The 14,980-nt window shown below is 48.8% G+C and overlaps 1 protein-coding gene across 1 annotated transcript in view; it reads right to left on the bottom strand.

The window, feature by feature from the left end:
- Positions 1-344: 344 nt before the first annotated feature.
- Positions 345-14,980, bottom strand: part of LOC310785111 (uncharacterized protein) — a gene marked incomplete at both ends in the record, with an annotated part of 40,300 nt that continues 25,664 nt past the window's right edge. Inside the window, 8 exons of the mRNA XM_083646095.1 lie at positions 345-353; positions 1,402-1,625; positions 6,050-6,272; positions 9,084-9,736; positions 10,019-10,226; positions 11,084-11,241; positions 11,987-12,610; positions 13,402-14,551. Coding sequence (XP_083502221.1) covers positions 345-353; positions 1,402-1,625; positions 6,050-6,272; positions 9,084-9,736; positions 10,019-10,226; positions 11,084-11,241; positions 11,987-12,610; positions 13,402-14,551 — 3,249 coding nt within the window. The remainder of the gene's footprint in view (positions 354-1,401; positions 1,626-6,049; positions 6,273-9,083; positions 9,737-10,018; positions 10,227-11,083; positions 11,242-11,986; positions 12,611-13,401; positions 14,552-14,980) is intronic.

The raw sequence follows: 14,980 nt of genomic DNA, 5'->3' as shown, positions 1-14,980 counted from the left end.
ATAAAGGCTTAGTGTGGCTGAGTGTACCATAAAGGCTTAGTGTGGCTGAGCGTACCATAAAGGCTTAGTGTGGCTGAGCGTACCATAAAGGCTTAGTGTGGCTGAGTGTACCATAAAGGCTTAGTGTGGCTGAGTGTACCATAAAGGCTTAGTGTGGCTGAGTGTACCATAAAGGCTTAGTGTGGCTGAGTGTACCATAAAGGCTTAGTGTGGCTGAGCGTACCATAAAGACTTAGTGTGGCTGAGTGTACCATAAAGGCTTAGTGTGGCTGAGTGTACCATAAAGGCTTAGTGTGGCTGAGTGTACCATAAAGGCTTAGTGTGGCTGAGCGTACCATAAAGGCTTAGTGTGGCTGAGCGTACCATAAAGACTTAGTGTGGCTGAGTGTACCATAAAGGCTTAGTGTGGCTGAGTGTACCATAAAGGCTTAGTGTGGCTGAGTGTACCATAAAGCTTAGTGTGGCTGAGTGTACCATAAAGGCTTAGTGTGGCTGAGCGTACCATAAAGGCTTAGTGTGGCTGAGTGTACCATAAAGGCTTAGTGTGGCTGAGTGTACCATAAAGGCTTAGTGTGGCTGAGTGTACCATAAAGGCTTAGTGTGGCTGAGCGTACCATAAAGGCTTAGTGTGGCTGAGTGTACCATAAAGGCTTAGTGTGGCTGAGTGTACCATAAAGGCTTAGTGTGGCTGAGCGTACCATAAAGGCTTAGTGTGGCTGAGTGTACCATAAAGGCTTAGTGTGGCTGAGCGTACCATAAAGGCTTAGTGTGGCTGAGTGTACCATAAAGGCTTAGTGTGGCTGAGCGTACCATAAAGGCTTAGTGTGGCTGAGTGTACCATAAAGGCTTAGTGTGGCTGAGTGTACCATAAAGGCTTAGTGTGGCTGAGTGTACCATAAAGGCTTAGTGTGGCTGAGTGTACCATAAAGGCTTAGTGTGGCTGAGTGTACCATAAAGGCTTAGTGTGGCAGAGCGTACCATAAAGGCTTAGTGTGGCTGAGTGTACCATAAAGGCTTAGTGTGGCTGAGTGTACCATAAAGGCTTAGTGTGGCTGAGTGTACCATAAAGGCTTAGTGTGGCAGAGCGTACCATAAAGGCTTAGTGTGGCTGAGTGTACCATAAAGGCTTAGTGTGGCTGAGTGTACCATAAAGGCTTAGTGTGGCTGAGCGTACCATAAAGGCTTAGTGTGGCTGAGTGTACCATAAAGGCTTAGTGTGGCTGACCCGGGTTCCAATCTGACCTATGGTTCTTTGCCACATGTGATACCCTCTCTCTCCCCACCTTTCCTGTCAGTCTACTGTCCTGTCTAACAAAGGCAACAACAACAACTGGACCACATTAAGTTTAGGCCTAAAATGCAGATGATTGGACTTGAGACTTTTTCAGGACCTGCAGAAACCCTGTCCTCCTCGTTCTCCTCCTCCTCCTCCTCCTCCTCCTCACTGGCTGGCCAGGGCTCGGTCTCCTCTGTGATTGGCTGGACGGTGGCCAGCATGGCAGGGACAGTGAAGCTGGACAGGAAGCGGGCCTTGAGCAGCTGGTAGGCAGGGTTAGCCGAGAAACACGCGGCCACCAGGTGGCGCACAGCCGCCACAGGCTCTGCCTCCGGGTTGAGACCGGGAACTGCAGAGAGACAAACCAAACCAGATATACACACTATACACACTATAGAGACAGCTCAACTTCCACTCACTTCCTGTATCTGGCTCGATGGTAGCTGCTCCGTGCTGCCGTCACCTCTCATGCCACATGTGGGCTTTTAGTGTTTAGTGTTTGTTTCTGGACTCAGACTGCTGTGTTAGCTGTTAGCTGTGTTAGCTGTTGTATTGTAACTAGTGTTGGGAAAGGAAATGTAATTACTTACCGATTACTCCTTAAAATGTAATACAATTACATTACTAGTTACGTTACCAGTTCCTTTCGTTTACCCTCTTCCGAAAAAGTGATGTACAACCTGTTTAGCATGCAGCTCTTTTTAGAACTGAATCCACTTATTGGAACAATAATTAACCTTACAATCAGCCAAACTGCATACTTTTGATTTATTTGCCTACCTAGGATGAAAAACTAATCGCATTCTGGCAACGCAGTAGCCTCACATAGCCAGCCCTATCTCCACACTTTGATTTAGCTCTGTGCCAGCGCTGGAGAAAGTAATGCAGTAACTTAAAGTTATTTAGGTTAGTAACTGTAATATAATAACTTTTTTGGAAGTTGTAATCCCTTACATTACTAGTTACTGGATAAGTAACAAACTTACAGTAATGGGTTACTTTACTGTCCAACACTGATTGTAACCCTTTAACTCTGTTACCCTTAGCTCCGCTAGCTTGCTAGTTGCTAATGTTAATTTTACTCCTGTTGGGTTCTATGCTCAGCTGATCACAGTGAAAGTCTCACGAGGGGTGGAGGGGTCTTTGCTTTTTACTTTTCTTTTGTTTATTAGTTCCCTTTTTGGCCGTTACCTCCACCCTGAAGCTAAGTGCAGTTAGTGCACCCTAAACTAACGTTACCTCCACCCTGAAGCTAAGTGCAGTTAGTGCACCCTAAACTAAGCTAAGAGTCCAGTAAGTCCAGTAAAAGTTACCCTGTGTGACCAATAAATCACACTTGCTTTTGCATCTTAACTCTCTCTGTGTCCCATTTTATGCTAAGACTCAAGCCTTGACTGGGTCATAACATTAATTGGTTTCTCCACTGGGCCCCCAGCCCCACCCACTGGGCCCCCCAGCCCCACCCACTGGCCCCCCAGCCCCACCCACTGGGCCCCCAGCCCCACCCACTGGGCCCCCCAGCCCCACCCACTGGGCCCCCTAGCCCCACCCACTGGGCCCCCAGCCCCACCCACTGGGCCCCCAGCCCCACCCACTGGGCCCCCTAGCCCCACCCACTGGGCCCCCCACCCCACCAGGAGACTAGCAACTGGTACTGAGTCTATTGGAGCCAAGGGGAGAATTGAAGGTGATCACAGATTACAACAGATTATTTCGCCCCAACTCGACCGAACTACACCCACTGGCTGCTAGCTAGTTCCCACATGAAACTGCTGCTAGCACCTAGTGGGTGTAGTTCAGTCAAAAATAGAAAATATTTCCTACATGAAACTATTCACAACAAGGTCTGTGGATTATCTTGAGTAGTCTCGACGCCAGACCCATGAGAGTTCTTACGCTGATACACTACGTTACTGCATGCTGCAGATCTCTCTCTCCCTCAGAGGGCTGGTTATGGGAGGGAACCGTTCACTTCGCCAGTCATATGCCAGTGATGACTTCAGTCCTCTCCAATCAGTAACGACTTTGCGATCAGACGACATGGGAGGCGCAGCCCATTTGCTTTCTCATCGGTGCTACGACCTGTCACTCATTCAATTTCAACCTGTCTTCAAAACCAGCAGTGGCTGTTAACTGGCACACACTCACTTGTGTAGTATGCGGAGCACAGCAATTCAACGTAATATTTGAGTCTGGGGAGAGACTATATCTTGAGTAACTGGGTCATTATTTCTAGAAAGAGACATTGCTGTTGAGTTTTTTTTAAAGGTGATTTGAGCACCATCCATTTCCATTGTATTGATGAGAAGGCAGAAATCTCTGTGGCCGTCGCCGATATCCCCAAAACTCACACCAAAACAATCTAGATGGAGAAATAGTACTACAGGTGAGACGGAAATGTATTTTGGATTTTAGGATGAGCTGTTCCTTTAATCTATTTTATCTTGTTTCTCATTGTAGTTTTTATTTCTCTCTATTACTCTTATCATATATTATAAATCTATTGTATCACATTTTCATCATTTGTAGTTTTCCTCTCGTGTGCATTGGGCTCCGATTGTTTTGACAGTCGACACTTCTTCTGTGAAGCACTTTGAACTGCACTAACCTGTATGAAAGGTGCTGCAGTATAGAAATTAAGTTTGATTGATTGACTGATTGATAAAACCCGTCACATCAATAACTGATCAGTATTGGTATCAGGCAGACTCTTGTTGGTCCCTTGAGACTAGAGATGAAACGGTACGAAAATTTCATATCATGCTTATAGTGACCAAAATTATCATGCATAAAATAAGGTCTGTGGTTAACAAAAGTTTATGGGAGTGCAAATTTGGGTTCAGCAGGATGTGAATAACTGTAATGACTTTTGGAACGTAAATGTGTTTTTTTTTTTACGTGATTTTTAGAAAACGCTTCAAAAGAAAAAAAGTGATTAACGTTTGTTAAGATTATCCTGCTGAACACAAATTTGCGTTCCCATAAACTTTGGTTAAGCCCAGACCTTATTTGATGCATTTAAGTGAGATCCCCATTCTAAAACCCCATTGACTTTTCTCACTGATGAATCAAAATGGTGGCGATTTTTGGTTCAGCCTACAAAAATATGTCATCCCTGCGGTACTCTATTAGTATGGAAATTATGCAATTGATCTGTCTCTTGGACTTGTTTGTTTCCATGTACCGTAAATTCCGGACTATAAGGCGCACCGGTCTATAAGCCGCACCTTCAAAGGTGACTATTTTTTTCTTATATAAGCCGCACCGGACTATAAGCCGTGGGTGTTTTAATGGTATTTTTTGTTTTTTTTACAGTGCACACAGTGTCCGCGGTGTGGTGAAAAGAGGGCAAGAGAGGAAATTAAAACAGAAGTGGATTTATAGTTAGAAAGAGTGCTAAAGAAGAGAGAATTCCGTTTTTTATTTTTTTATTTTAGTTACTCACAGTACTATTGACCAGTCCAACTCAAAAGATATTCGGCAGTTTCACTTTGAGCTCTTGTTCCGCCGCTGTCCATCAATGGTTATGACGAGTCTCGCTGGGTAAAGTACGCCAAAGCGATATCAATTGACTTTAACCTTTTCGATGATGCTGTTGTATGTTGCGCGTTTCTGTTGCACCAACGCGGAGAGGTCCTGCCGGACGAAAAAGCGCGTACCCTCCCAGGTGAGGGGCTTCTTCCCCGCAGCCTGGAGGATGAGTTGACGGTCGGGCCAGCGGAGTAGGCAGATGAAGATGGCCCTCGGTGGCAGGCCGGGGTCTGGACGTGGCCGAGGCGCCCGGTGTGCCCTGTCCACCTCTGGTGGTTTCTCGCCTTCCTTCAGGTCCAGGATGTAACACAGGATTTTGCCACGAAAGCGTCCATGTCACCAATCTCAGCTCCCTCTTTTACATTGATCAGGCGAATGTTATTTCTTTTACTCCTGCTGATTAAGTCATCAACCTGCGTGTGCAGCGTTTCGATGTTTTTGCATTTTATCCACTTTCGGACTCACTGTGTTGTTTTTGTCCTCCAGTGCGCTGATGCGCTTTTCCGCATTAGAAACTATTCACGGTTGCATTATTTTCTTTAGTGAGTGAGTGGATGGACTTCTGCACGTTTTCAAACTTGTTTTCAAGCTGCTCAAACCTCTGAGCGATGTCGGACTTAATCGATAGTGTTTCACGGAGTAAAAGTTTAGCCCAAGCCGTGTATCTCCAGCCTCCAGCAGGTGAGTCATTTCCTCATTCATGGCGGTGATTTCTTCGTCTTTTTCTTTCTGCTTACCTGTGTTGTGTTATGTTATGTTATGTTATGTTGTTAAAAGAGGGCAAGAGAGGAAATTAAAACAGAAGTGGATTTATAGTTAGAAAGAGTGCTAAAAAAGAGAGATTTTTTTTTTTTTTTTTGGAAAAAATCCATAGATAAGCCGCACCGTTATATAAGCCGCAGGGGCCAAAAAAGGCCAAAAAACGGGAAAAAAGCCGCGGCTTATAGTCCGGAATTTACGGTACTGTGTTTTCTATTGTTTCCATCCAGGACAGATTTGGAAATAAGTGTTTTAAAGTAATGCTTTTAATCGCTATCCTCTGGGATTTGATTGTGTTATGAGTCTTTGTTTGAGTCTGTGTGCTTCTGAATTCCAAATCAAATTCAAATCAAATCAAAATGACTGTGTTTTTCAAAATGAAAGAAATGCATTGGACAAACATTCAGGTGTGTGTGTGTGTGTGTGTGTGTGTGTGTGTGTGTGTGTGTGTGTGTGTGTGTGTGTGTGTGTGTGTGTGTGTACCTGGCTGTGTGTCCTCTGTAGGGTCAGATGTGGGTTCAGGTCCCTTCGGGGTGTGTTTGGGACGGGCGTCATGTGACAGCAGCTTGAGGGCGGAGTCAGTCAGAGCCTTCTTGGCGCAGAGCAGAGCACTCAGCTTGCTCAGACTGCTCACGAAGGGCGGCAGGTAGGGCAGAGCCACGCCCACTCCGGGGACCACCGCCCCCCCGCGCCCGCTCAGCCACTCCTGCAGGGATGCAAATCGTAATCAATTTCCATAATTGATGAATTCATCAATTATCAGCCTGATCCTGATCAGCCTAAACTTTCTCAGGATGATGCTTTGACCTATTATGGGAAAACCGATGTTCTTTTGAGTGCTGTTTAATTACCAATAGGGGCTATTATGTGTGAAGATGTTAACTGTAATGACAATTCTCATCATAATGACCTATGTGATGTGTATAACTGTATTGTGGGAGCTGTGTATGAGGCCAGTAGACCTTACCTCACTCACTCTAAAGGCACATAACATCAAGCCAGGGTGGAATAAGTATGTAGCTGCCCACCATATAGAAGCTAAGGAGGCGTACAGGGCCTGGGTCCTGGATGGTAGGCCTAGACAGGGGCCTGTTTTGGATCACAAAAAGCTCACTAATGCTAGATTTAAATATGCTGTCCGTTTTGTATGTAAACAAGAACAAGCCATGAGAGCTGACTGGCTGAGAAATTGCTTGGTAACAATGTCAATGGCTTCTGGAAGGAGGTGCGGGCAATGAACAGGGGCAATACATTGTTACCATGCACCATAGAGGGAGTCTCTGGTACAGAGAACATAGAAACAACACTATTCTACTCTCTTTAATTGTGTGAAATGTGATTCTTACAATGTGGGCAACATTGCTAATGGTGATGCGGGGTCCTGTACAGCAAAGGATGTCTAACACGCTATTACACAGCTAGCTGAGAACAAAGCCAGTGGCATAGATCAAATCACTGCGGAGCATCTTAAACTAGCTAGCCCTAAGGTTGCAGCTCTGCTTGCCATTTGTTTCACGGGCCTTAGGTCTCATGGCCGATTGCCAGATTCCCTGTTGTCTGTTACTCTTGTGCCTGTTATCAAGGACAAAGCAGGTGAGGTTGGGAGCCTTGATAACTATAGGCCCATTGCACTAGCCAGTGTGCTTTCCAAAGTACTGGAAAGAATTTTACTTGATCGGTTGAGCCTTTTTATCTCTACTACAGACAATCAGTTTGGCTTCAAGGCTAAGCTTACTACTGATCTGTGTATATACGCCCTGAAAGAAACTGTTGAACTGTATAGAAGGCAGAATTCTTCTGTGTTAATTGGTTTTATTGATGCCTCCAAGGCTTTTGATAGAGTCAATCATCAGAAACTGTTCTTAAAGCTGAGTGAAAGGGGTGTGCCTGGCAGTATAATACGTATATTGTCTTACTGGTATGCCAATCAGAGCATGCAGGTGAAGTGGGGGAATAGAGTCTCCACCCCCTTTGGTGTTGGTAATGGGGTCCGGCAGGGGGGTTACTCTCCCCTGCTCTCTTTAATTTGTACCGTAAATTCCGGACTATAAGCCGCACCGGTGTATAAGCCGCACCTGCAAAGTTGACTATTTTTTTCTTATATAAGCCGCACCGGACTATAAGCCGCGGGTGTTTTAATGGTATTTTTTTTTTTTTTGTGTTTTAATGTTTAATTACCATATGTAAGGGTTCATGCACAGAGGGGATTGTCGGGAAAGAGATGGCTGTTTGAGGAAGCTCCCATTTATTAACATTTCAACAAAACAACATAACACAACACCACCTGTGTTGTTTTTTACAGTGCACACAGTGTCATACAGTGTGGTGAAAAGAGGGCAAGAGAGGAAATTAAAACTTATTATAGTTATATAGGATTTATAGTTAGAAAGAGTGCTAAAAAAGAGAGATTTTTTTTTTTTTTTTTTGAAAAAATCCATAGATAAGCCGCACCGTTATATAAGCCGCAGGGGCCAAAAAAGCCCAAAAAACGGGAAAAAAGGTGCGGCTTATAGTCCGGAATTTACGGTACATGGATGACTTATCTGTCCAGCTAAGACTGTGTAGGAGTCACTGGTGACACCCTGGTTAACCATCTTATGTATGCGGACGATCTGGCAATCTTTTCCCCCAGCAGTGCTGGGTTCCAACAGTTATTAAATATATGTTCTGCTTATGGTGTCAAATTTGACGTTAAATACAATGCTAAAAAGAGTGTTGTCATGATCTGTAGAACAAAGGGAGACAGGGACCTCACTTTTCCTGCCTTTTATTTGTCAGATAATGTTCTGTCTGTTTGTGATAAAACAAAATATCTGGGTCACTTCAACACTGACCAAATGTCTGATGATGAGGACATGTATAGACAGCGGCGTGTGCTATATGGGCAGGCTAACATGCTGGTCAGGAAATTTCATTCATGTTCTGATGATGTAAAGATGAACCTTTTCAGAGCCTACTGTACCCCCATTTATACTGCCCCCCTGTGGGTGAACTTTAAAAAAGCGAGCCAACATAAGCTTCAGGTTGCATAACAATTGTATGCGGATTCTGATGAAAAAACCTAGGTGGAGTAGTGCAAGTGACCTGTTTTGTAAAACAGGAGTCTACACTTTTCAGGCCCTCCTTCGAAACCTAATGTATAAATTTATCGGCAGACTAAATGTGTCCCAGAATGCCATCATAGTACTGCTAACCAACCCTGTGTTTAGTGCTGTGAGATACAACTCACGAATGTGGTCCTATTGGTATAGGTGCATTCTATTATAGATCTTAATTCTTTCTTGTGTGTTTTATTTTTCTAAAGTGTTGTTCATGTATGTGTTTTTCTATGGACCTTGTGTCTGATAATAAAAGTTGATTGATTGATTGATTGATTGATCACTAAGAGGAGTGTTTTACAATATCCAAAATCTAACAGATATGTAGTCTCATATCACCATCTCCATATAATACTGTATGTTATAGTCTCATATCACAACCTCGATATAATACTGTATGTTATATTGCCCAGGCCTACCTGCACCGCCCCTCTGGACTCCCGAAACATCAGAGACGGGTCAAACTGCAGCACCTCCTTCCTGAGTGCAGGGGGCACCGCCGAGTCGGCTCTAACCATGCCCCGGACAGAGGACGGGGGGACGGAGACTGGAAGAGACCCAGGAAGAGGCTTGGGTCTGGGGGGGCAGGGAGAGGGGGTGGGGCCATGTGGGATGTTACTGACAGACAGCCGTGAAAGGGGTGGGGCTAGCTGAGGAAGGGGTGGGGTTAACTGAGGGAGGGGCGTGGTTGGCTGAGGAAGGGGTGGGGCTCGCTGAAGTGGGGGTGGGGCTAACTGAGGAAGGGGCGGGGTTAACTGAGGAAGGGGCGTGGTTGGCTGAGGAAGGGGTGGGGCTCGCTGAAGTGGGGGTGGGGCTAACTGAGGAAGGGGCGGGGCTTGCTGAAGAAGGGCTGCAGCCAGCTGTGGAATGAAAACATTGACAGGTGGAGCTGGGTGATGGGTGGCCGGGGGGAGGGCCAGCTGCAGGCCCGGGGGCGGGGCTCCAGCGAACGGGACCAGGCCATTGGCAGTCCACATCCATAATGACCCACAGGGAACCAACCGCAGGTCGGGCTGTGGTTTGGCTGGCTGAGTCTGAGCCAACGACTTGTTGTTGCTCACTGTCCCGTTGCCTGGAGGAAAGAAATGCACTGTAACAAATATTCAGATGGACAGCTGTGTATAACGCAGGCCACCGTCGCTATTTTGTAATAGATAATAAAAACGGTAGTTAACGCTAATGCCTGATAGCTTCATATTAGCACTGCTGTAACCTGCTGTCACTCATTTAGTTTGCACAAGTTGACAGGCAGCTGCAGCGACAGTGATCAAGTGAAAATAGATAGATAATAAGACGATCCAATCACCAATCAGCACAACACTAGTGTGTGTGTGTGTGTGTGTGTGTGGTGTACCTGGTTGTGTGTCCTCTGCAGGTCTGGAGCCAGAAGGGGCCCCACAGATTAAAGATGGCCGACAAGTTCTTTTTTTTCCTCTTGGTCTCTGGGTGTAGTCGTGGTCAGGAAAAGGAACAGGAACAGGAACAGGGGGGCTATCAGGTTTAGATCGACAAACTTTCTTCTTGCGAGGAGACAGAGATGTTTTCTGCTTCTTGGGTTGAGTCTAGGAGCAAAAAGCAAAGAGGAGTCAGACTGAGGGAGCAGAGCACCAAGGAGGAGGCAGGTGCTGTTAAGATGTCTAATGCTAAAGTATGGAGGAACTGACATTGCTGCTGAGCTCAACTGTATTAACAGAGAATCAATGAGAAAAGAAGGCTTGTGACACAACATGGACAACATCTGGACCTGGATGCAGGCTGGGCGAGATGAGGTGGTGGTGTCACCGACACAGAGGGGAGCGCAAATACTACAGCAGCAGCCACCCCAGCACCTGCTATGCTGCTCAGGGAGCACTCACCTGCTATGGCCATGCTGCTCAGGGAGCACTCACCTGCTATGGCCATGCTGCTCAGGGAGCACTCACCTGCTATGGCCATGCTGCTCAGGGAGCACTCATCCCACTCAAAATACATTGATCACATCTACACTAACAATCCAGATGTTTTCCACAACTGTTTCTGTACCGGTTGGTTTCAATGACCACAATGTAGTCGATAATTAATCATTAATTGCCCTGATTTTTGATTTTGGAAATTTATTAAAAGGCCCATCCCTAATTGAGAGGGAAAACAGTTTTTTGTATGTAATAGTTGCATAGTATACCTTTAACTTACCATCCACCAGAAAATGAACCTCCATGACATCTGCCATTTCAGAAACATCAACAACACATCACAACTGGTGAACTCACTAACCCTAAGCCTAACCCGTGAACACGGTAAACATACCTCCATTTGAAGTGAGCATAAGACTGCAGCAGGAAGCTAACATGCTAACGGTAAAACAGGACGTTTCTGAACCTCTCAAAGTGAATTAAACAGTCAGCTGATGCTCAGGTCACATGGTGTTGCAGATAGTTACCTTCTCCTCAGCAGCTTCCTCCAGCGCTCTGGCCTTCTGAGTCAACTTCCTAACCCGCTTCCCTTTCTGGACAACAGGCACACAGGTCACGCCCACATCCACACCTGCCCCACCCACACCCCCCCCATTCTGACGGTTAGACACGCCCACATCCATACCTGCCCCACCCACACCCCCCCCATTCTGACTGTTAGACACACCCACATCCATACCTGCCCCACCCACACCCCCCCCATTCTGACTGTTAGACACACCCACATCCATACCTGCCCCACCCACACCCCCCCCATTCTGACTGTTAGACACGCCCACATCCATACCTGCCCCACCCACACCCCCCCCATTCTGACTGTTAGACACACCCACATCCATACCTGCCCCACCCACACCCCCCCCATTCTGACTGTTAGACATGCCCACATCCACAACTGCCCCACCCACACCCCCCCCATTCTGACTGTTAGACATGCCCACATCCACACCTGCTCCACCCACACCCCCCCAATTCTGACTGTTAGACACGCCCACACACACACCTGCTTCACCCACACCCCCCCCATTCTGACTGTTAGACACACCCACACACACACCTGCCCCCCCCACACCCCCCCCATTCTGACTGTTAGACACACCCACACACACACCTGCTCCACCCACAAACCCCCCATTCTGACTGTTAGACACACTCTCTTGACTCGCTTCCCGCCTGCGCTTCCTCCCTATGAGAGGCTGGCTAGGGGCGTGGCCAGATTGAGTGGGGCCAGCAGCAGGGTGGCTGAAGGTGGAGGGAACAGAGACAGGAGTAACGAGGGGACTAGCGGAAGGGGGCAGGGCCAAATTGAGGAGGTTTCTGGTGGAGGGTTCATCCTGCAGGGGGGGCGGAGAGTGGGAGGTCCGGATTACGGAGACACGAAGGACATTCTTTCCAGGAGGGGGAGGTGCAGGGTCTCCTATTGGAGGAGAAGCAGGGTCTCCTGGTGGAGGAGGAGCAGGGTCTCCTGCTGGAGGTGTAGGGTATCCTGGAAGTGTAGGGTCTCCTGGTGGAGGAGGAGCAGGGTCTCCTGGTGGAGGAGGTGTAGGGTCTCCTGGTGGAGGAGGAAGAGCACGGTCTCCTGGTGGAGGAGCTGCAGGGTCTCCTGGTGGAGGAGGTGCAGGGTATCTTGGTGGAGGAGAAAGGTCTCCTGTTGGCGGTGCAGGGTCTCCTGTTGGAGGAGGAGCAGGGTCTCCTGGTGGAGGTGTAGGGTCTGGTGGATGAGGTGCAGTCTCGCCTGGTGGAGAAGTAGCAGTGTTTCCTGGTAGAGGAGGAGCAGTGTCTCCTGTTGGAGGTGCAGGGTCTCCTGTTGGAGGAGGAGCAGGGTCTCCTGGTGGAGCAGGTGTAGAGTCTCCTGTTGGAGGAGGTGAAGGGGCTCCTGGTGGAGGAGGAGCAGGGTCTCCTGGTGGAGTAGGTGTAGAGTCTCCTGTTGGAGGAGGTGAAGGGACTCCTGGTGGAGGAGGAGCAGGGTCTCCTGGTGGAGGAGGTGGAGTACCCTCAGTCAGTGGAGAATGGGCGACAGGAAGAGATCTGTGAACAAACATGTGAGAGGCCAGGAAGGAGGGAGGAGTCTGCTGCCTGGGTACAACCAGGGCCTGCTGGCTAATGGTCAGGGGTTGTTGAGATACGGTCAGGGGTTGTTGAGATACGGTCAGGGGTTGTTGAGATACGGTCAGGGGTTGTTGAGATACGGTCAGGGGTTGTTGAGATACGGTCAGGGGTTGTTGAGATACAGTCAGGGGTTGTTGAGATACGGTCAGGGGTTGTTGAGATACGGTCAGGGGTTGTTGAGATACGGTAAGGGTTTGCCGAGGTTGGAGGACAGGATGTGGAAGGAAGAGTGTCTGAAGAGGAAACGATATAGGAGACATCTGAGGATGCATGTTAGGATGCATGTTAGGAGGCAAGTTAAGATGCATGTTAGGAGGCAAGTTAAGAGGGATCAGAGGGAGACGCATGCATGGAGAACGAGGTTGATTCTGTTGCATCAGTTGTTGCTGTTGAAGTTGTAGAAATGGTTGCAGTTGCTGTAGTACTATTAGTTGCGGTTGTTGTTTCTGTAGTAGTTGATGTTTTTGTTGCACGAGCTGTTCTTGCTGTAGTTTTGGCTTCTGTTGCTGTGCTGGGTTTTTTAGTTGCTGTAGTTGCTGTGCTGGGTTTTTTAGTTGCTGTAGTTGCTGTGCTGGTTGTTTTAGTTGCTGTAGTACCGGTTTCTGTTGCACATGTGCTTCTTGGTCTTGCTCTCTCTCTCTGTTTCTCTGCAGAATCCCTCCAACTGTTTTCTTACTTTTCATCTCGTCAGGGGTCGGGGGCGGGGGTGACGGCGGGTCCGGTGTCGGTCTCCATGACAAGCCCTTCTTGTCCCTCTCCTCGATGACCTCCTTACAGCCCAGCGTGTCCACGTGCAGCGCCTGGAGGAGGAGCCGGAAGACGGGTGTGGAGGAGAGGCGGAGCTCCTGGCTGACCTGCCTCAGGCTGTGGGTGGAGCTCTGCTTGGTCCGTACCGGCATCGGGATCAGCAGGTCACCGATCCACGGCGTCACGGCCGCCATCAACTGATACCGTAGCCTCCTGTCGGCCGCCGGGCCCGAGCGGCTCAGCTTGGTGTCGGCCGCCGGGCCCAAGCGGCTCTGGTCACGGTTGAGGAGCTTGCTGCCGGGGGTGGGGCTGGAGATGCGGGGGAGGAGCTTGCTGCCGGGGGTGGGGCTGGAGATGCGGGGGAGGAGCTTGCTGCTGCGGGCAGGGCCTGAGCGCCGGCCGTGGGTACGCCGAATCATCTCCACCCGCAGCTGGTTGCACGGCACCATCAGCAGCGCATGGGCGCCCTGACGCTCCGCCTTCGGCAGCATGCTAGGCCTTGGGCCGACAACTGACCGCAGCTGCCCAGACTCCTCTAGAACCATACAGCGGATGGGTTTAGCGCTGTGGGCGAGGCCAGGCATGCTGCAGGAGGGGCCAGGTGTGCTGTGGGAAGAGCCAGACATGCTGTGGGTGGAGTTAGGTGTGCTGTGGGAGGGGCCAGATGTGCTGTGGGTGGGGTTAGGTGTGCTGTGGGAGGGGACAGACATGATGTGGGTGGAGTTAGGTGTGCTGTGGGAGGGGCCAGACGTGCTGTGGGTGGGGTTAGGTGTGCTGTGGGAGGGTCCAGACGTGCTGTGGGTGGGGTTAGGTGTGCTGTGGGAGGGGCCATACATGCTGTGGGTGGAGTTAGGTGTGCTGTGGGAGGGGCCAGACGTGCTGTGGGTGGGGTTAGGTGTGCTGTGGGCAGGGCCAGGTGGCGGCAGCATCACCAGCCTGACGCTCAGTGCAGAGACTCTCTGTGTCTTCAGAGGAACCCAGTGCTGTATGGAGGGAAAGCTGTACTCCTGCTCCTCTGGCTCCTGGATCTCCTCTTTTTCTTCTTCCTCCCCCTCCTCCTCACTGTCCATGTACACCACCTGCAGTGTTGGGCAAGTTACTGACAATTAGTAATCAGTTACAGTTACTTCTCTCAAAAATCAAGGTCATTAACCTCTGGGGCTCACAGCCTACTCAAGGTCATTAACCTCTGGGGCTTACAGCCTACTCAAGGTCATTAGCCTCTGGGGCTTATAGTCTACTCAAGGTCATTAGCCTCTAGGGCTTACAGCCTACTCAAGGTCATTAGCCTCTAGGGCTTATAGTCTACTCAAGGTCATTAGCCTCTGGGGCTTACAGCCTACTCAAGGTCATTAGCCTCTAGGGCTTACAGCCTACTCAAGGTCATTAGCCTCTAGGGCTTACAGCCTACTCAAGGTCATTAGCCTCTAGGGCTTACAGCCTACTCAAGGTCATTAGCCTCTGGGGCTTATAGTCTACTCAAGGTCATTAGCCTCTGGAGCTTACAG

Source organism: Poromitra crassiceps, assembly GCF_964638095.1.
Source record: "Poromitra crassiceps genome assembly, chromosome: 11".
In the NCBI taxonomy this organism is placed as follows: domain Eukaryota; kingdom Metazoa; phylum Chordata; class Actinopteri; order Beryciformes; family Melamphaidae; genus Poromitra; species Poromitra crassiceps.
The sequence above is the reverse complement of the archived record's forward strand: the minus strand, read 5'-3'. Positions and strand labels throughout refer to the sequence as shown.